The sequence below is a fragment of the Balaenoptera ricei genome, chromosome 5, assembly GCF_028023285.1.
Source record: "Balaenoptera ricei isolate mBalRic1 chromosome 5, mBalRic1.hap2, whole genome shotgun sequence".
Classification (NCBI taxonomy): Eukaryota; Metazoa; Chordata; class Mammalia; order Artiodactyla; family Balaenopteridae; genus Balaenoptera; species Balaenoptera ricei.
In genome coordinates, this window is record NC_082643.1 from 54,530,297 (window position 1) to 54,553,716 (window position 23,420).

Here is a 23,420-nt window from a genome sequence, read left to right on the forward strand (position 1 = left end):
CCCTATTCATCTGATTCATTCATACATTCACTCTGGTGACAGCTCAAGGCAACTCAGAAAAGGGTTGTACTGCCACTGGCAACGATTATAGTAAAGACGTTTCCTGTGCCTCCATCCTTTGGGGCCACTCCTGCTGTTGCAGTGAAAGAATTTAAAAGAATTTTTTTTCAATCAAGGAAGGAAGCAAAAGAGTCTAAGCTTGTGAATGAGCTGAGGACATTTCTCCAAAGGTATCAATGAAAGACAATATAAAGGGTCATTTGGCCCTAAGGGACATTTTGGAATGTCCAGCAACCTACTTAGGAGTTTTTGTTTTGTTTTCATTTATTTCCTCTCTATTTTATTTGTGACTATCTGAAAAAAAAGCTCTTTTCTGGCAACTTTTTTGTTACTGGTTAGTTTATGTAGCTTCATAAGCCTAAACTGATTTACAGTAGAATGTGAGAGCTGGAAGAAAATTTTAAAATTGCCTACACCAACCCCTCATTCCATTACTCAGTAAACTGAAGCCCAAAAAGATTCAATGAAGTGCCCAATGTCAGAGAGCTGGTAAGTGGCACAGGTAGACTAGAACTCCACCTCCTGAATACCAGCTCAGGGCTTTCTCTGCTCCATCACAGGACCACTCCATCCCTTTCAGCTTGGAAAAAAATTCTGCAGAGTCTGATCATTAGAGCCTCCAACTCCTCCAAAGATACTGACTGCATGTGGAAACTTAAATTCTAACACCTAAATTACTCAGGAATATTCTATTTGGTGACCCCGAATCCCTAATCCTAAATTGTTCACTCTAATTCTTCATGTATAATTCTATCTGAATGGACTCAGAACACAGTCTATCCCATTTTTAATGGGCATTCATATGGCACATATTTACTGAAAGCTTATGATATGCCAGTCACTAGGCTAAGCACTTGATATTGATTATCTCATTTAATCATCACAACTCTATGAGTTAGGGAGTCTTATCCCCAGTTCTCAGATGAGAAAACTGAGACTTAGAGTAAGTCAGAAAACTGGCTCAAGGACACACATCTAACCCAGGTCAATCTGATTTCAGCATCCAAGGCTTACCCAGTACGCTTCTCAGAGCTACAGACTTCTTAATCACTTAGCTATTCTTTCAAATCATTTTGCCAATTTTTTCTTTATCAATATACACATGTAGAATTCTCAATCTAATATTCAGCTTAAGGAGTAAGTGGACTTTAGGCAAAAGTATGCTGCTTTTAATAATTGAAACAATGTGCATTACCTACTAAAGAAACCTCTCAAGAACAATGTCACAAGATTAGCTTTTGACACTGAACTGAAACCAATTATGAACCAAACTTGTTGTGCTCAATAGAGACTCCCAGTCATCTGGTACTTGCCTCACTGTAAGAGTTAGGCTGGGCAGGAATGGTCTCCTCCTAAGTAAGTCAGCAATCTTTCACTGTTCTCTGCATCCTTGTCCCCATTATTTTTTATTTCTATTGTTAAGGATATTAAATCATTTGCATATGAACTGCTTGCATGGTAACCCGCAACAGAGGAGTATCAGTATCTTTATTTGATCCATCATATATAAAGAACAGACTATTGCAGTGAGTAAACCATTTATCAGCTGTGTGTCTTGGATGAGTTACTTAACCTCTTTACATTTCTTCATCTACCAAATGGAGTTAATATTTATACCCCCTTCATAGGCTGGTTATGAGGATTAAGTGAGGCTACTACTTACCAAGCATTCAGAAAAATGCTCAGTGAATGTTAGCTATTCTTACTGTGGTGATGGTTATTATTAGAATAATCACAAAATGAGAGTGACTTCACTTACATCATTGATCACGGTACTAAAGGAATAAAAAAACAATTCTGTATTAACTATTCTCAACTAAGATCATTACATTTGGCTGCATGCTCCAAAATTAAACGTGTTCATATCAATTCTTGACACCCCTATATCTAGTAGTTAATTCACCCTGGGGAGCTCCTCAGAGACCCCATAAAATAAAATCCACTGAAATGTGTTCAAGCTTTTCCTGTGGTTGTGAGAGTCATCCGGAACACCTTCTTTAGAAATTTTGCATGTCAAAGTTATCTCGCTCATGCTCCACGATGTGAAACTCTGCACATGAAAGCCACACACGGGACACACGCTAAAGCTGACCCGACTACCTTTCGAGGAAAATTCGCACTTGCCTGTAGCTACCGCTGCAGCCACCTCAGTGCTGAGGTGAGAGGACCTTCCTTCCAGACAAGAGTCTAGATTAGGATCTCAGTTTTTTCAAGAGGCTAACAACTTTACCACTTGCTTAGCAAGAGGCCCACTAGTACAACAGTAAAGCAGGAGCTCATCAGAGCCAGAGAGATCTGTATTTGAATCTTGCCAATGAGCAACTAGATGACACTGAGTTACTTAACCTCAGTGAGCCTCCCTTTCCTCATCTGCAAAATGGGAATAATAATGTACCTTCTTCATTGAGCTGCTAGAAGGACTAAAGAAATAATGTATATAAAGTGCATAGTATTCAACAACAACAAATAACCATTATTCCAAGTTTAGGGAAACAGTCTCAAGCAGCAATAGAACACGAGCTTGTCTACTACTCAGTACCAAATTCAAATGAGAGAAGTGATGTTTACAGAAGATGATCCTCCATTCTAGGTCTGCAGAACTTAACGATATACTTGCTTTTAGTTAACTTATCTCCATAAAGCATTGTAACAGCAAGATAGAGTGGGGAGAACATGGGCTCTAGAATAAGCAAGGCTTGGGTCTCTCAGGTTTACTCCTTACTAGCTATGTGACTTTGAGGAAGTTATATAAATTCCTTGAGGCTGTTTCCTTATCATTAAATGGATATAATGATACTTTAAAAGACAGTTGCAATAATTAAATGTTTATGAGGGTTAAATAAAGTAAGGCACACAGAGTCCCTAGTACTGTGCCCGCCACATAATAGGTACCCAACAAATGCCTGCCCTCTTGCAAAGAATTTTATGTCACTGCATAGCTATAAAATTTGGTTGAGAGCATTATCTTCAATTTTTCTTATTGCCCCTTACCTAAAGTGAAACGTTCCCTTTAGAATACAATTCTAGTAAAATCTTTACTTCCCTTTAGCATACTTCTCCTTTTCTGACAAGAAATACCTAACTGATTGTGTCTCTCTTTTCATCTTGGCTGCCAGGAAGCTCAAAGACAAATTCTACTCCATGACAGTACTGACCTTAGTGGTTCTGCATATCCTATGTTCTCCCTGGTTTTGGCATATATTTTCACCCATATTTAATTATTACAAGACACCTACATCTTCTGTAGAATGTGAGAAACTATTAACCAACCAACTAATTAATCCAGTCAGGAGGAAAATATTGATCTAAGTGTTAGGAAAAGGGCACCTGACTTGGGATATTCAAGACCTAACTACTCTTCACATTTATCCCCTCTCCTTGGGCAATTCATTTAACCTTTTGGATCTATAGTTTCTCATGTCAAGTAGGAATAATAATCTCTAAAGACCTCTCAGAATCATTTACATATTTAAGTGTGCTCTGTCACCTGTCAAGTGCTGTATAAGGTCAAGAATTATTATTTTCACGATCAAAGAAGAGGTGAATGTTCACATGAGTGAAGGTGTGCACATACGCTTGGACTCCAGTGCAGCACTGGGGACTCCTGCAGGCAAACTCGGAAGATGAGCAGTGTGACGGAGCTCCAAAGTAGCCACCATGCTAGGCTCACTAGGACACTCTAGGAGAACTCTCTGAGAAGGAAGAGGCCTGATGGAAAGGAATGTAAACACTTCAAGGGACAATCCCAATTCATCAACTATCTTAAGCCAATTTGTTGGTTGGGGGTCACTAACCTACGTTGCTTCGCTTAAAGTACAGTGCAAATGAGACCATGGTCTGTTCCCCAGGAGCCCGTGGGCTGCACCCCTCACTCTCACCAGACTCATCACAGGAACAGGCTGTGGGTCACAAGGGGCTTATAATGTGGGACTCCCACATCTCTCCTTAATCCCCTACCAGCGACAGTGGATAGATCACATCAACATCCCAAAGTACTCATACACTATGAATGTAATTCAAAGAGGGGGATTTAAAAAAAAAAAAAAAAAAAAAAAGCTAAATTTGGGCTAGAATCAAGCAGCTCTTAATAACATGGAGGGTAGGTGTTTCTCCCTTTTTAGAATAATTTGCTGATTTATTCCAAGGAGTTCAAATGTTCTCTCAGCATCTCTAAGTCTTTTATTCCAAAACCCCTCCCCCTCACTAATCACTTAGTATAGCAGCTGCCTGCCCATGGAGGAGAGAGAGAAGGAAATTGCTGCAGAATGGCAGGTTGGAAAGATGATGCGGGAGGAGTTGAAGTTGAAAGTCACAGGTTCAAGTCCCAACTCCACTCCTTGTGAATGTGTGAATGTGATCAAATCACTGAATGATAATAACTCATACACACTGAGCCTTATTATTTGCCAGTGCCCTTTGAGGGCCTCATACAGCAACCCAATGAGGTAGATACCTTTCTCACCTTATTGTATAGATTATAAAAGCTGAGATTTAGAAAAGTCAAGTGACCTGCCCAGCATCAAAAGGCTGGGAGGTAAGGCACGCTGCAATCTGAACTCAGACTATGATTCCAAGCCCATGGTCTTAACCACTGTGCAATGCTGTTTTTTGTAAATCTTGCTTTTCTTCATCTGCAAGATAAGGGAATGATAAAACAGGCAGTAGATTTCTCACAAGGTTGTTACGAGGATCAAATGTATATACTCCCGGAGGTGACAGCCCTTTATGAAGTCTAAAGTGCTATGCAAATGTGACATGTTCCTGTTCAAGTCAGCATGCGTTTCCTAACACCAGCTACTTCTAAGCAAGGCCAAAACGAAGTTACTTCTTCATACATTCTGAACTCAGAAGAGAAACAACAACAACGACAAAAGATTTTTAAAAGCCATCTGTGAAAATGAGTGACTTCTGTGATGAGAGCAAAGACGGCCAAGCTGACGAGCAATGGGAAAAGCCCGTTCAGGATCTGCCCACGTCCTTCAGAAAGACACAACTGTCGCCTAAACTGCTGGAATTTCAGTAGACAGTAGAAGCTATTCTACTGCAATGCTCATCCATCCATTTCCAAGGCAACCCACTTTCAAAAGGAGTTTTCTCCAGGCTTCAGTTGACTTTAGACCAGTCAGGTGGAAGGCAACTATTCATAGCTGAGATTTTCTAATTGTGAATATACCCCCCAGCTTTGGAGAAATGAATAGCAGAATCCGCTGGGGCCTGACTGCACCCGATGAAGAAATGTGTCCCCATTCTTGGCCCAAAAACTCCAAGGTCACAGTGGAATGATACAGTAGAAAGGGAGCCAGACCAGGGGTCCGAAGACCTCGTCCTAAGCCTGACCCTGCAACACAGGATGTGTGCCTTCTAGCAAGTTGTTAGTCTCTGGGAAGCTCTGATCAGTATCCCTAAAACAGAAATCCTGCTTGGTTCTCGCTGCATCAAGGGTTCTGGAACAATTGCACAGGGGTATAAAAGCCTCTCTAAGTTATATGGCACTACACAAAAATAAAACAGTTTGTAACATATAGTCAACTCAGCTTCCTCAACTTTCCGAATGCCCTTTGAGCTGTGCACAAGGGGCCCAAGGGAAACTTTCAATGCCATCTAAAATAACTTTGATGGAAAAATGCAACTTGGAGCAAAAGGGGAAAAAGCAAAGTGTAAAAAAACAGGAAAAGCGCCATAAAAAATACATTCTGCTATAGTCAATGAGGCCCCTCCTGGGACCTTTTCTGATTGCTTTTTAGCGAAGACACACATTTCCTGATCACAGACTTTGAAAGTACAATCGACAAAAATATAACGATGTACTTAGTACGTGAAAGTTTCAAAATTCCTCTGGCCAAACAAAATCTCCCTCGCATCAGAAATTTCTCTTCCTGCCCTGGGTATGACAGAATAAGCTAACAAACCAAAACCATGGCATTAACCGTCACGGTAAGATACCATTCTACACTCTGGTGACAGATGTAAGTCACTCTGGAAGGAAATCATTGAGTAAGCAGAAGCACCTGACCCTGTCATTCGATCCTCCTTCTCTTCCTTACATCATGTGAGTCAGATAGAAAAGGCATAGGTATGATTTAAAGTCAATGTTCCTGATACTTTCCCCAGAATGCTTTGCCCCTCCACCCTTCTACACTCTAAACTGTAGAACTGGTATCCTCGGGGGATGATCCTGACTGCCAGTGGAGTATTATTACATCAAAATGGACTGTCATGGAGCCACTAGAGAAGGTAGGAACGCACCTCTCCTGCCAAGGCCAAAAGCTTTTGCTGAGACTCACTAGCGGCTCAAAAACAAATGCTTTATTTGACACATATACAGTAGGAAGCAATACTCGCAGAAAAGAAAGTAACAGCATGTAAACAGAAGTCAGACGTGATTCAGTAGACAAAACAGCACTGGGGAAAAAAAACATGACGTCGGAAAACAAAACATTCTATTTAAACTCAGATAAAAAAAATTGATGCTTTAATTTGTGCATCTGACATTTTATATGCTTAATCATTAACCTGAAATGGGTACCTTTTATTTTCTCAAATATTAGTCAAAGGAAATGGAATTATTTTCTAGATGGAAGTTTTCTCAGTGAGGCATTCCCATGCTCAGGCAGTGTTGATGGCATGTCTTTTTTTTTTTTAATTTTGCTTTAATGATCTCTGCTTTTTTTAAAAAAGTTTTGTTAAAATGTAACTCATATAGCATACAATTCACCCATTTAAAGTATTCAATTTGATGTTTTTTTTAGCACATTCACAGAGTTGTACAACTATCGCCGCAATCAATTTTAGAATTGATTTTGATCACCCCAAAAAGAAATGTCATGCTTATTAGCACTCATTCTCTTTTCTTCTCCCAATTCCCAGCCCCTGGCAACCACTAATCTACTTTCTTTAAAGAGTTGGATGGCATGTCTTAAACAAGATGCCTATGCTCTCTGTGCTTCCTCCTAGCACAGAGCCTGATCTTGTGCTCTCCTTTTTACCTGCAGTGTTCTTCTCTTCAAACTTTACCATTTTTTTTTCTTTCTCATCCTTTAGATCTCAACTCACTATTATCGCCGTGGGCCACACTCCACCACAGCACTTACCATAGGTGCAATTTAACATTTATTCATATGGTATTTGATTAGTAAGTGTCTCTCCCAACAGACTACAAGCTCCCTAAGGGCAGAAAGTGTCTTTAATTCTGTTCATCATCATATCTCCAGCATCTAGCACCATACATAGTACACAGTAGACCTTCAATAAACATTCTGGATGAAGGGGTATATGGATGAATGAGGCATCTCATCCTTCCTGATACTGATGTGATCCTGGGGGTTTACTGAGAGACTCTCCCTAGAGTTCTCAGTACTGAATAACTTTTCCATGACTTCATTTGTTCAGAAGGAACAAAGCTTGGAGGGCTAAAGGTTTCCCAGAGCAGGGAAGCTGAGTAACATTTTACACTAAAGTTGCCTGAGACCAAAATATTTTCAAAACATGCAACCAAGATAACTGACCAAATTTTAAAACTTTAAAATTAAAAAAAAAATTTTTAAAGAACAAATAAATGAATGATAAAGTGACAGATAAGAGATTTTAACATAAGATAAACAGGTTGACATTTCACCCAGAAAGGAAAACTATCTGTGTCCACAGCAAAATCTAGTCATATTACCCATTGCATCCAGTCAATTTTAGCTACTTTAGTTATAGTTTGTTTTGTGTACTTTCTTAAATAATAAATGTAACTACTTAGAAAATCAGTAATAAAAAGACGCACAATATGACTTCTGATTCTAAGCCAAGATTTCTGGATTAAACACGTAGGATTTCAAGGGAGAAAAGGAAAGGCTACTTCATCTATTTTGCTTAAGTTCTTAATCACTCTGTAGCGAAAGAATAATAAAGAATCGATATTGACAATGCAAATTGAATTTGGATGTGTACAGTGACTTTTAGATCTCATTCACTCTAGCTAGAAGCTGTGAAAAACTCTGATCTAACATTCTACCTAGTCACGCTAGTACAATGGTTAAGAACCTTTGCCTGGAGTCAGAGAAACAAACACCAGTGCCCTGGCAATGCCACTTGCCAACCATGTAATGTCAGGTGAGTCACTCACCTCTGTGTCCCTAACCCTGAAAATGAGGACATTAACCTCAGAGGGCTTTGATGAGGAAAAGTAAGATTACAATTTCTAGGTCCCGGCAGGCAGAGTACACAGACCAGATCTTGTGTCCAGTAAATGTTCATTGTTATTATTATCAGCGACATTTTATCGATGAAATTCAAGTCACCTTAAATAATGAGATTTATTCTCAGTACTTCTCACAGCTCTCCTTTGTAAGAAGAGAGTGAAAGGACAAGTAGACATATAAACAGACCAACCTAGAAAATATGAGGGGCTGCTCAGGGTCCCCGGCAATAATGACAAAGTCAAGAGAGTCCAGGTCTCACTTCCTCTAAGTAAAAACACATTGTTTACTGTTTATGGAATAAATAATGGAACTAAAATAGTCATTCACCAATATTCATTAAAATATGTGTCAGCCACCCATCCTTTTCCATTAGGAAACATGCATTTCTCCAAGCACCGCCCAGTTCACTTAAGCTTACATCTCATTGGTCAGGACTAAGTCACATGCCCCTCCCCCCCCCCCCCCCCGCCCACAAGGGAACCTGGAAGATCAATGTTTTCAGCTGCCACACTGCTGTCATGAACAAAACTGGGTTCTGAGGATAAAGAAGAAGAAGAGAATGGATATTAGACAGTCTACTAAGCAGAGTCTCCTAAAATGGACTTTTCATGCTCGTTTAGGTACAGAAATATCATGACCGCATTCTCTCCTTCTAAAGGGGGAAGGGATCTTTTGGTAGAAGCCCCTCAGCTTGTTTACCCTCCATGCTGGTCCATTCCTGGGTGAAGGAGCAGTGAAACCTAACCAGTTCCTCACTCCTCTCCCCTACCCTCCTGACATTCCTGATGCTCCAAGGCTCAACTCAAGTGCTCCTTCCTCCGTGAGGCCTTCTCCCACTCCCCCTGCCAAACCTAGGCGTTTTCCTTGATGCCCTCATACCACCTTGTGTATAGCTCTACTATAGCAATTACCATAGTCTCTGCAATTTGTCTGATTTGTGTCATTTTCTCCACTTAACTGTCAGGTTTCTTTACGAAATTTTCATCTCTGCAGGCCCAGTGCCCAAGTCTATGCCTAAAAAGAAGAAAAGAAGAAGTACTCCCTAAATATTTCTTGGATTGGGTCAAAATGGATTAAATTGAATTGACTTGCGCTGCACTGCCTTGAAGGCTCAGGGATTTGGCTGCAACTCTTTTCTCACCCTGCTGTGGTGGCTCACGGGGTGCCTGCCCCAGAACCATGAAGAATGATGACAAACTTACAAGCTTATGGTTCATACAAATAGATCATGTCTCAATGAGATCATGCATTAGCTTGGCTTTCTGGCCAAAAAGGAGAGTCAAAAAACAGTTACATTCGCTTATTTCCTCTCAGGGGAACTGTGGAGAAAGGAGTAAAAGTCACTGTTTACCAAACAAAAGGCTGAGAAAACATTTTTTTCATTTAAGACTGTGACAAATTAGTGAAAGTGACAAAAATAAATAAAAACCTACCACATACTCCAAAAGTTGCACAACTGCCTAAAAGCCAAACTGTAATTGTGAATGTGCTGGCATTTGGCACAGAGATCAGGATTTCAAGGAAGCGAGCCACTCTTTTATGAACACTACTAAACTGAAATGTCACAAGCAGCTTTTGATTAAACTATGATTGTCACAGTATATAGGAATGAACTAACATATGGTGTTTTTAAAATAAACTACTAACCACATCCAGTGGTTTCAATTAAAGAATGGTTCATTGCTTACAAAAATTCCCCTAGATCCAGCTGTCTTCCAAAAAAGTCCCATTGCCTCACTGAATTTCCACTGTCATCAGGCAGATTACTAAAGGGCCAGTCTTGGATTTGATGTGGACACTCAGGGTAACCTCTGTAGAAAGTACTTTCCCCCAGCTTTGTCTTGTGGCTGAACAAATCCTGGGGGTAATCTCCTATAAGGAGTGTAAGTTGAATTGCAGTTATATTACATGGCCTACTAGAAGACTTAGAGAAATTTAAAAGAATTTTTTTAGAATGCTAAATAAGGTTATACCATAGTGTTCTGGAATTTTTTTAAAAATAATAATTAAAAAGTATTAAGAAGAGGACTAGTAAGCTATAAGACCCAAGTTCCTGATAGAAGGAACATCTCAGAGATGACTCTAAAACCAATACAAGGAAGTAATGTAAATAGGTGAATGAAAGGAAGCTAGTTAGAGAACCACTGTCATCATTTCATAATCATAGAAAACTATCCCTGGGGAATTAAAGATAAGGCAGGTAGAGGCCACTTGAAACTTGTTTGAGGAGAGCATGTAGACACCTGGTCCTGCTAAGAAATGGGGTTCTATTTTGAGGGGTGAGATGTTAGCCTCTGCCACTCACCCAGTGATTTTTCTGTTCTTTGGTCTCACTGTCTTTCTCGATAGTAAGGGTCCCTCCACATTCTCTCCTTCTCAGAATTTGTCATCGCCTCTCTCTCCTTACCTTCAGTGCCATTCATGTGCTTTCTTCCTCTATCCCTACGACTGGCCAAAATGTAGAACTCAATGACATTTTAAAAAATCAATTGTTATTTAAAATAAATACAAACTTCATGTTGGTTTTTCTTCTTATACATTGCCCTTGAATGATCTCTTTTTCGTCTAAACTAGTATGAGCCTTCTATTAAAATAAGGTTCTCCACACCCACTCTTAAAGGCAGCACCTTCTCTCCACCTGCCAGACAAGGAAAGCATCTCTGTCACTTCTACTGTATATAAAATATGCAAAGCAGATCCTCAAAGTTATCCCATTATATTCACCACTTAAGATGCTTTTACAAATGTCAGAAAGAATCATAAAATAATAGAACAAAAGGAGCTTAAAGAGAATGTGTCATAAACGTATTTCCAGTCCATTTCATAGAGGAAAAAAAATCTATAAACCTTCCAAGTTTGGTTCAAGCATGCAAATAAAGCTCAGAAAAAAAGTTTCCTCAAGCCACACACATCTGATCTAAATGAGTGGCCAGTGGAATACCAGTTATCCACCTCCAGTCCTTCTTAACTACAGTATCTTCTGCTCAAAATCTATATTTAAAAATTGGAGGAGCAAGGGAGAGTATTAGCTGTTTCTGGGTGTGGACATCAATAAAAAAATAATCCAAAAGTCTTTTTGAAATTCTTTGCTTGTTTGTTTCCTTGGTTTTTGTCTGTTTGGGGAATTCAGCAGTTTCACAAGAAGTAACAAAGTAGAGTCAAAGAACTGACAGGATTTTAGAGTTGCTCATGCATGCATTCTGGATATTGGGTAAATCTGCAGTGAATTTCTAGTTAAAGAAATTGCTATCCCCATGACTTGGTAACAGAAATCACCCTATTTTCTGCTGAAAACAACTTCAGTTTTGAACAAACACAACTTGCTGTATGGTCCACATGTTTATTGGAAATTTGCATCCAGAAGTCACATTTTTCCATTACACCTAAGTTATTCCTTCCCAAAGCCTCGTAAATGAAGCAGAATCAATTAAATATAATTGCTTCCTCTGTGGCCCTTGTGGCAAAATTTGGTAACAGACAAAGGATAACTTTAATACAAATTGATGGATCACAATAAAACAGCTACCAGAAGTGGCTTCTAAGGGTATTGAGTATATCCTGCTTTTTTAAAAAATGGAATTCTGCTTGATTGGCAAATAGCGGAAGAATAAAAAATTTCAGGGATGCTCTTGTTTCAAAAACATTACATCATAATTCTGAGAAGGATGTACAAAGGTCACCTAAGTTCATCTCTGCAGCAACATGGACTACTCTGTTTATCCATAATAAACATATGTAACAATTCTTAAAATTCTCTATGTAAGACACTCCACAAACAGCCTTGGTGACATCAAGTGATTAACAAATCTCACTATCATAAGTAACCTCTTTTATATACTATCCCCACTCAGCACAGTGGAATACGAACCGCAAACAGTCATGCAGAGGCAAGCTTACTCCAATTCAGCATGTTAATATGGTTCTTTAGTGAAATGTCATCTAAAATAATATTTTGCATTCTTGCATTGACATGCATATCTTCACACATTTTAATATTTTCTCATGAGAAAAAGTACGTTCAGGGTAGCACTTTTATTTCTGTTTCGAAAACATGAACAATTTCTATTTTATTTATGTGCTAATTAATCATTGCAAAACAAAGCTGTAGAACTCTATAGCATGAGAAAAATTACTTTTCTCTCTTTTCATTTCACCATTATTCAACTCACCCTCTTGCACAACTCTGGTGATTTCTATTTTAATCACATTTCAATAAAATTTAGGTGGGGGGGGATAGCATTTTTTTTTTTTAACTAAGGTCGTCGTTAATACTAAATAATTACATAACCTTTCCTCTTCAGTTTTTATTTCTCAGACACAGCAGAATATTTTAAACCAACTGGTAATTTCTAGACATTTTATTTGTGCATCCACTCAAAGGATATGCTATTTCAGAACACGACTCAAAATAAGTACGAAATATTGCTCCTGCCCATGAGGCTCTAATGATATGGTTGGAGAGACGACACACAGCTGAATGAAAGAGGTAAGTCAACACTTGAAGCATCACAGGCCTAAGTACCAGAATATGTAATGTACTTGTAAAATAACATAAAATACTTGCCACAGGAGTTCAAAAACTGGGAAAGTCATTATGAGTTGGTGTAAATGCTCTCTTTAAGGCCTTGCTGGAAGAGAGTAAACCTATAATTTTCATTACACTGCTTAAACTATTGAAAAAAGTAGAGGAAACTCCATTACATTCTCAATTTCTTTTTAAATGTCTATGGACCCCAAGTGAGGAACCTGCTTTCAGTAATGAGGAGCATTAGAAGGTTTTTTTTTTATTACCATTATTGTTTGTTTAATTAAAGAGAGATTAGGTGGAAGGGTTAATTAAAGAGAGACTAGATGGAAGGGACATTTTAGATACCTGGAAGCCTTGTCAGAAATAACTCCCTTCTAGGGAATTCCCTGGCAGCCCAGGGGTTGCGAGATACCTGGAAGCCTTGTCAGAAATAACTCCCTTCTAGGGAATTCCTTGGCAGTCCAGGGGTTGCAACTCTGTGCTTCCACTGCAGGGTGCATGGGCTCAATCCCTGGTCGGGGAACTAAGATCCCACATGCCATGTGACACCCCCCCCAAAAAAAAGAACAGTGCATTTTAACAGTATGGAGGTTCCTTAAAAAACTAAAAATAGAATTACCATATGACCCAGCAATCCCACTACTGGGCATATACCCTGAGAAAAACATAATTTAAAAAGACACAAGCACCCCAATGTTCATTGCAGCACTATTTACAATAGCCAGGTCATGGAAGCAACCTAAATGTCCATTGACAGACAAATGGATAAAGAAGAAAAAATAAAATAAAATAAAATAAAAAGAAGATGTGGTACATATATACAATGGAATATTACTCAGCCATAAAAATGAATGAAATTGGGTCATTTGTAGAGACGTGGATGGACCTAGAGACTGTCATACAGAGTGAAGTAAGTCAGAAAGAAAAACAAATATCGTAAATTAACACATATATGTGGAATCTAGAAAAATGGTACAGATGAACTGGTTTGCAAGGCAGAAACAGAGACACAGATGTAGAGAACAAACGTATGGATACCCAGGGGGGAAAGTGGAGCGGTGAGGGGGGGATGAATTGGGAGATTGGGATTGACATATACACTCTAATATATATACAACAGATAACTAATAAGAACCTGGTGTATAGCACAGGGAACTCCACTTCACTGCACAGTAGAAACTAATACAACATTGTAAAACAGCTATACCCCAATAAAAAAAAAAAAAAGAAATAACTCCCTTCTATTTCAAGTTAGACCCTAAAGGCAGAAAATCCAAATAAGAAGATAATGCCTTAGGAATTCAAAGGAAAGGGCAGACACAAGAGATACTTAGAAGGAAAAACCAAAAGGACTCAGTGAGTGGCTGATTATGGGAGAAAAAGAATAGGGAAGGATCAAGGATAACTGAGATTTTGATTATACAGGTAAGAGGATGATGGGGACTTGGTGCTCACAACACCTCTACAGAAATGTGATGAAAAGTCAAGTAACACTCCCCATCCATGGGAAAGTTATTAAAAGAACCCAACATTCCTGCTTCCAGATTGTGGTCAGGGAAGAATTCCAGAGACTTTATTTATAGAGTATACCCATGGTCCCCCATGGTACCACATCCCAACTTCTGCATCAACAGCTCAAACCCATAAAGCCCTGAATCTAAATCCCTGGTATTAAGAACCCATATAGTCCTTTAAGAATCTTTTTTTTTTTTCCTGATATGAGAAATTTCCTGAACAGAATACCATTTCAAGAAGATCCCTACCAGTATCTCTCATTTTTTCAGTGCATTCCAATCACACACATACTCACAAATACACTCACACCCTCAAGCTTCCAATCTTATCCCTGAACCCAAACCACAGGATGTGTCCTGCCTTCTGCTAAGGAAGTAATACCTGTGACAGATAGTCATTTATACCCCCTTCGCTTCTCTAGAGTATACTTCACAGCTTAAATTTCATATACCGCTCTAGTTTTCCCCCATTTTCCACCCCAAGTCACAGTCTCTTTTTAGCCCTGAGTACCCCAGCACCTGGAGCACAGTGGAACCCTCTGAGGCCTCTTGAACTCATGAGTCGCTATAAATAGCAGCAACATCAACTCTCCCATGACACACGTAAACGCACTATTCATAACATCGCACGGCATGATAAAATGAAATGACTATTGCAATAGAATAGGCAGGGGCAATGAGAAATGACACCCTTCCATAGTGTAAAGGGCTGCCACTTGGAGGCCACTTCAAGGTGATTTCAAGAGAACTGCGTTTCCAGAATGCAAGGCTCCCTGAGAGGTTTGCATAGTTAACCAGCTAGAGAAGGCAGAAGCGCTATGACACAGAACTCCTGTACTCATCAGCATCACAGAGGAATAAACAGCAGTTATTCGTACCACACGAAACACAACATTGTTGAGCCAGCCTTGTGCCACCAAAAACACAAGTATATGCCAAACATTTTTCCTCTCTGCACAGCACTGCCTTTGAGTCGCTGATGCGTCCCACCCAACTGCCCTTCTTCACCAGATTAATTTCACTGAGAAACACAAAGAAAGAGCCAGAAAGAGATCCTTCTCAGGAAAGAAGGAACAGCCCATTTGCTTGCTGGGGCCCCGAAGTGGGAATTCCAACTGTTGACTGAAGTCAAGGACACACTTCGTAAGCAGAGTCACTTGCTAGTGGCCCTATGTTACACAAAAGCACAGCACCATAGGCACATCACCTCTGCCCCGTGAAAGTCTTATTTCTTTGGTCCTTTCACCTGCCAGCCAGCGTCAAGGCTGTACCACTGGCAAGTTAAGAGACTTAGCTCTCCCAAAGATGCCTTTGGGAGCCAGGAGCCAAGCTGACAGCCAAAGCAAAGGAAGAACTAGTGGGACTTTGTAGTAGAAAAGGCCAGAAGAGCTTAAAAAACAGTGATTAACATTCACAGGGAATTAATCTCTGCAAAGTTTTAGTCTGAAGCTTTGGCATTACCTGTGTACAATGGATGGGAAAAGATGAGCTTGAAGAAAATGTTCAGAATCACCCGAAATAATAATTGCTAACCGGATACACTTCCCATTTAATACTCAGAGCACTACGAAGTAACCTCTGTCATTATTCCCTTTTTTACAGGAGCACAGAGAGCTTAAGTATCTTGCCAAGGCCACGCTGCTGGTATGAGCTGGGATTCGAACTCCGTGTGGCTTGAATATGTGCTCCTAACTGATACGATACACTACCTTTCCAGTAAAATTCCATCACAAGTGGCCCTTCTGAAAGGGCAAACTTTAAGTTTTCAATTACTTTTTAATACCAAAAGCCTTTGTTTCAGACCTAAAGATAAAGTACTTCCTCCTACGTACATAAGATGAAAGAGAAGAGGATGAAAAAGACGGTATATTTCTTTTGTGTTTTGTTTCCTAACAGGGACAGAATCTACCTCCTTTCACATACATTCCAAAGACTCCCTTCTCTCCTACATACTGCTTCATTTGGGGGATACACAAATGGCACACAGAAAATTTATAAAATCTTACTTTGTGATATCAGCATTAAGGGTCTTGCCTAAAAACATTTAAGAATCAAGAAAAAGTAGGAAGGCACCCAGAAGAATGAGGTCAGGTGGGGGGAGGGCACAGGGGTGTGTGTGCGCTGGGAAAAGGGGAAGTCAAATGACAAAACCCCAGATAATCTTGGCTCTTATGAAAAGGTACTCTGTTCATTTCCCCGGAAGCACCGAACAAAAGCAGCTGCCCATTTCTCTGCTTCAGTTTCCTGACTATAACTGGATCACCAACGGGCATCCATTGTTCCAGGCTCACAGAACAATGTTCACTAGCATAAATGCATCAGTTCTGGTACACATCCAAAGAGCTAAGAAAGAATACCACAAGACTGAATGAGTGTCTGTGTGCGCATACCCAGCGACCAGATTCCACCACGGGCAAGACATATGTGTGCGAGGCAGTTAGCACCGCCCAGCGCCGATGCATGTGCAAGCTTGTCAAGAGATATACTACACATCAGACCACTATGCTGAACAGGATGTTCTGCTTGTAGCTCTGTTTCCCAACATTCTACACATCTTCAGAGTCTCTGCAGTCACAGAGCAGCCTGTGATTCTCCCATAAGCATCCGAAGACACTAACAAAACGCAAAGCGCAGGGGTCAAAACCGTCGATGCAAGGACGCTGCACTGTGTTTGCAGAGCCTAGCTCATCCAGGACCACCTTCCCACCCAGAATGGGCAACCCTCAGAGGATGGCAGCTGCTAACTTAGGGGGAAAAAAAGTGCATGGTGGGGGAGGCGAAAGGATTATTTTTAAGAAAGAGCACAATCTAGCTTTTCTCTCCACCACCCACTCCACACCACCTCCTCGTTCCCTTGTCTCTCCTCCTGCCTGCTCTTCCATTTCACTTGTCTCCCCCAGCCTCTCTCCCCATTGCTCGTGTACCACACTTCTCACATGTGCGTTCTTCTCTGTGTCCCAAGCTGAGACACCAGCTCGGATAGCACGCTGAGAAGAGCAGCTGTGTGAGGACTCAGAGCTGCCGCTGCGCTCGGAGGGGAAACGAAGGTGGCTAGCCTCCTCCTCAGAGCTCCAGATGCAGAAGATTCAAAACATGTATCCACTCTTTAGAAGCCCTGTCTTGAGACCAGAGCCACAGAGAAGAGAAAAAAGCATCTGCGTTATAAGTTAAATGAACCCGTTAATTATGTCATCTTCCTGATGTGCCTAAATACTGGAGGATATTTGGCTTACGTCTTGTTATAAATGTCCTTTACTATTCATTCTGTGCCTCCTTAATATGGCTTCTGAAGCCGAGCTGCCAGAGTTCTGGTCCGGAATAGTAAGCATTTTTAAATGTACGGGATGAATCCGTGTGCTCTGTGGATCAATTTCTTCCATCACCCGTGGGTGACGAGCAACTCAACACACTCAGGAGTCGTGTACCCAGACCAAAGTACCACTTTAGCAATAGTTAAAATAATGAGGCACTTCCCAAAGTGGCATAATTAAAAGTTAGGACCAGATTGAAATGGCAAGAGAAAAAGGCAGAGCAGCGAAATATAAAAGATCATGTGTGAGGATTAAAAGCAAGAAAATCAACTGGATCTTTACCTATAATGTGGGAAATAGACCAACAGAAGCAATGTCTTCTGCTGTAGTAATCAACTGCTCTTCAATAAGCATTTATTAGGCACGTATATACCAGACACTGTACTAGGTGCCAGAGATAACATAGGGGAACAAAACAAACCGCATCCTAGCTCTCAGGGAGCTTACGGTGTACCATCAGCACAAGACAAAACTGTAGGCTAAGAAAATTCCAAAGTGAGACATGTACTATGAAGGAAAGAGATAAGAACTGAGGGGAGACTACCACAGGAGAACCTACGTCAGACAGAGCAGTAGGGAAAGGCCTCTCTGAAGAGACAAAACTCTAAAGCTGGAACATAAAGGGAGAGAAAAGCTAACCAGGACCAGAATGAGTGACCGTTCCAGAAAGACGGGATTGCATGAGTAAAGGTCCTAAGGCAGAAGAGGTGTGGGCACCACTGAAAAAAATCACTGTGGCTGAATTAAAGTGAACAAGGAGCAAATAACACAAAGGACTCTGGTGAGACACGGTGGGCCCTAACGCCCGACCGAGATTTCATTCTAAGGAGTCAATGGCATGACCCGATTTAAACTTCCTTATGATCACTGCTGCCACTGTGTGGGAAGAGACTTGAAAGGCGGAGTCTGTCGCAGTTGCCTTCAGCAAGAAATGAGGATTCCCTGGACCACAATGTGGCAGCCAAATCAAAAACGAGTAGACAGATTCAGACATATTTTAGAAGTAGAGCCAACAGAAGTCATTGATGGATTGCATATGGAGGTGACAGCAAGGAAAAAAATCAGAGATGATTCTCATCAAGTTACTCTATTTCCATGTGCGGCTTCTTTAGAAGTTACAAGCGTCACCTGCTACAATGCCAGGCCCTTGCAAGAATCTAGTCTACAGGACCTGGTATGTCTGTAAACATAAGTAACTCAAAAACCCTAGATCCAAGAACAACGTAAACTGGCTGGGGCTGTTCCTGACAGACAGTAATGGCAGATATTTCAGTGAGTTTTCCCATAAGAATTTTATCTTCATGTTGGTGTCAGAGCCCTGTAGCTTCCCCCAAATCACAGATTTAAATGTCTTTCTATATCTGAGTGCAACAATCTTAAGTAGAATTGCACCAGATAAACCAGCAACCAATCTCATTAGTCTCCACGATAAGCAGTGGAGAAAATACAGTAATTTCTAAGAGGATCTTCAGGTCAAATTGGATGCCTCATGTCAAATATGTCATGTCACAGGCATATGACAGCATAACTTAGTGACTAGCAGAAGGTAACTAACTATAAAATACAAATTTATAACTCATTTCTTTTTTATCGTTGTCTTTAACAATGATGTCTCCATAGGATGGCTTCAGAAACCAAGTATACAACCCAATCCAGTACTCCCCAGGGACAAGACCTCTGAGGGTAAAGAGAACGAACTGCCTTTCTTATTTTACATGTTGTACTCATACGGGTCCCCAAATGCCACAGAAAGCCACAGGACCCCCGTGGGAGACACAGGTTCAGTCTCAGTACCTTTCTGACCTGTTTATTCACTATTACCTACTTGAGTATTACTGGCATTGTTTCCACTGCCCTTCCTAAAAAGCTATTACATAATTATCATCTCAAAATCCCTTGGCCCATTTGTGTAGGTGAGCATCTCCTTTCCTTTTTAGTATTTATAGTGATGATGCACTCTTGTTCTTAAATTGCAGAATAGGAGATTATGAGAGAGAGACAGAGACAGAGAGAGACAGAGAGACAGATCACACACACACACAGTGGAGACGCACCTCTGATTCTGGCTTAGGCCTTACCAAAACAGAGAGCAAATGGAGATAAACAGTAGTAATTTATTTGGAAAGGGATGTTATCTTTTGTTCCTCCAGACTATTAACTGTGAACTTTTTTGTCTGCATTTCAAGGAGTTTGCTTGAAACAGACCCCATTTTTTTAGTCAACATATGAACAGTTCCTTTCAGAAAGGCTCTCCCCCAACATTCCAGTGAAAAGCACATAACTCTTGCCTCCTGCCCTCTGGTCCCCTCTAAGTCTTACATGTATTCCAACACTTTAAAATTTTAATTTAGTGGAACATCTCCAAACTGTCCTCAAAACTTTCCTCTTCAATGTGGTGGTCCACCTGATGGCTCCTCTCAGCGTAAGTACCTCTCTAGCTGCTAAGCCACTTGTTCAGCTCCAGGAGACAGACTATTAAAAAAAATTCACAGATTCACATCACTACACTTCACACCCTCTTTAATTTCACTCTGTAAATTCACTTTTCAACACACCTGAGCTGGTAATTCTAATTTGGCCTCTCATCACCTGCAAAGACTGAACTGGATCTTTATCTCCACCACCCCTAATAAAGCGTTTTATTGCAGGTTCCAGACTTCTGCAAGTGTAGCAAAGAGAGGAAGAACTGTGCTGAGCTCTGCCAACATGAAAAGCTGTCACTATGTAACTCCTGTTGGGGAATCTTCCCAAATTGGCATATGTTTCTACTGCTTCTCCCTTCTACAGCATATATTCATGCTCCCTTCAGCCACAAAGCTGCCCAGATAGCCAAACGTTCTCCATATCAAAAGAAACCAAAGCAAGAGACACATACACCTAAACACACATCCACCCTAGTGCTTGAATCCAAGGATGTGCTTTGACCTCCTGCTATTCTGTTCCTAATAACACCTCTATCCAAAGTATGATATCTAATTGGTTCAACCTTTCAAGAGCTGTGTCACTCTACATCCTTCTCTGATTTTCAGGATGCTTTCCCACTATTCCTTTTTAAATCAACCTAGCTAAATGTCACCTATATTCCTATAAATGTCATATATATATATATATATATAATATATATATATATGTATGTATTTCTCATCTTGACCTACTATCTTAATAGAATCTATTTCTAAGCAGGAACAATCCAAAAATTTCTTGAAGAATCTCCCAGTTACTGTTGATAACTGCAGTTAGATACCATCTATAACATTCTGTCCTCCTTCACGAGTCAAAACACACAACCACGCCTAAACTCTGTCACATCTTTTCTGACCAGCTCAGAATTTTACCAGATCTCCTCCTAGACCAACCTGCTGGGATAAGAAAAGCCTCTCCAGAGACATTATGCTTCAGAGGCGACCACTCCGGTATCGCTGCGTCCCTCCCTGTTAGCCACAAGATCTTGACGTGCATCTTTCCCCAGGCTGCGGGAGTGAAGCAGAGAGAGGCACCCACACCCAGGGAGTACTCACTGAGAGGCTTTAGGACGCTGCTACCGGACTCATCCGCGTTCTCCACATCGGACTTGTCAGAGTAGTTCTCAGAGATTCTCTCCTTTTCCTTCTTTTCTCTGTGCCCTGCCTTTCTCTTGTGACGTCTCCTTCTCCTGTAGCTCTTTGGCACATGGACCCCGATGTAGATGGTGTGGTGGCCTGAGGAAGGTACACAAATCACCAGTCATTTCAAATCACAGTCTCCGCTGCAGAGAAATTGCTCAAGACCCACAGGTCAGAAAAAAATGTACTATGAATTCAACACTACCATTCCATATTTGACAAATAAACTGGAAAAATAAAATCTCCTCCCAATTTTCATTGCGCTAGACTGTAACTCAACCTGTTGGTTGGCACGAGGATTCAGTGAGGGTGTACTGTAATTCTATCCAGAGAGACTCTTTGTTTAGCAAAGTCAAAGAATACTGAACTGGAAATCAGGAATCCTTGATTCTGGTCATACCTCTGCCATCAATGAGCTATTTGACCTTGAGCATGTCCCTTAGCCATTCCAGGCCTCAATCTCATCATTTATATAATGAGAGGCTTAAATTGGGTAATCCCTAGAGGCCCTTCCAGTGCTAACCTTCCTGGAATCTGTGATTATACTGAACAGGGTGATGAAAAAGGAGCTCCTGGAACTGTGGGGGGGGAGGGAGGGGGGAGATCTAACTCAAAGGTCAAGAGGTCATTCTGCGGGGTATAAGGTTTTACACTAAAACTTTTTTTACCCAATCAGCAGAATAGAGACTTAGAACTGGGACAAACTAAGAAAAAATAAGACATACTTGGAGAGAAAATTTTAGAAATACTCAAATGTTCACACTAGGAAACAGCTAAAATGAATGTCAGCTACAGTGCCATTCTCATTTTTCTTTTTTCGTTTGCAAAAGTTTCTAAAAACTGGTTGTTGCAGTGATAAAAATAAACCCAGCCCAGTAAAGATTGCCTTGAAGAGAAGGGCATGAGGAAAAAAGATTGTGAAATGCTTTTAGTTCTCTAGATGGAAGGAGCTGCAAAACTGACAAGTGGTATTATTTTTACAAAATCTGATAAGACAGAAAAAAAAAAAGGAACTCAAAGTTCTACATTTTTTTTTAATTGGAAAACTTTTACTTTCACTTTATATACAGTCTAACTTCTGAATGCGGGAACCACCATTTCGGAAGTAATGTGAAAACTTCTCTCTTTTTTTTTTTGAATTGCAAATAGGAATTGCAAAAAAGATGAGATAATCTACGAATTTCCTTTCGCATTCTGGCATTATTCCTTGATGACCACTTTACAGTGCTGCAGACAATATCACACACCCACATGCAATATACATACATGCAAATGTCTGATGTAAATGCTGTGAATTCCTTTCCACGGTAACTCATCAGGCATATCTAAAAACACCATAATTCACAGGGTTGTTCCCTTAAACTGGAAGGATTAAAGCAATTATATCAAGGAAGAGGTTCCAACCAAGGAATGCAGAACCCTAGGTTAATGGGTAAGCATTCAAAAGAAAATATCTCATACTTGGAATGAAGTTGGAGGCATCCACATAAAACATGAAGCACCAGCCCCCAGCACACACACAGACATGCACACAAACACACAGACACACACGCCAACTCAACTACTAAAAAGCACAGTGAAATTCTCCTCACAGAATGTGTGCCAATGAGAAATTTATCATGTCTAACCATTTACAAGCAAATTGTTCTCATGGGAAAGCTATATTATACTAGGAAGTAGGAAATGTCTCAGAAACAATGTGAATTAAGAAACAGTGTCAATTGTTTCCTGCCCTCCAGTTACTGAGGGAGTCCTACAGCTTTATCTCAAGTCACACAATATATGTAAGCAAAGCCAACCAATTTCTTTAGTAAATCAAACTCTGAAAGCTTGATTGCCTTCCTTCAAGAAATAGGAAAACATCATGAAAAAAACTAAGAGGTTGAAAAAAATTTTTTGACCTGTCACATTAAATATTTTCTTATTTTGTTATACAGCAGAAACACACCATCGTAAAGCAATTATACTCCAATAAAGATGTTCAAAAACATATTTTCTTATTAAAAAATGGTAACCAAGCCAAAAAAAATAAAAATGTAGTGGTTAAGCTACATGAGTCAAACTGATGTTACACAGAAAGAATTTTTTTAATATATTTACCCAAATCTGCATAGTATATTTGATAAATCATTTAAAAGACAGTTTACATGGGCTGATAAGATTTTAAGGTAAGATTTCTGGCTATAAAGTGTTGTTGTTGTCAACCCAACAAAAGAGTT

General features: G+C 40.2%; 1 protein-coding gene across 5 annotated transcripts in view; it reads right to left on the minus strand.

Annotated features, from left to right (window-relative positions):
• Positions 1-23,420, minus strand: part of SLC4A4 (solute carrier family 4 member 4) — a 399,214-nt gene that overhangs the window by 249,704 nt on the left and 126,090 nt on the right. For all 5 annotated transcript variants that reach the window (XM_059922878.1, XM_059922879.1, XM_059922880.1 and 2 more), the window contains exon 3: positions 21,118-21,297. In XM_059922878.1, the coding sequence (XP_059778861.1) occupies positions 21,118-21,297 (180 nt within the window). The remainder of the gene's footprint in view (positions 1-21,117; positions 21,298-23,420) is intronic.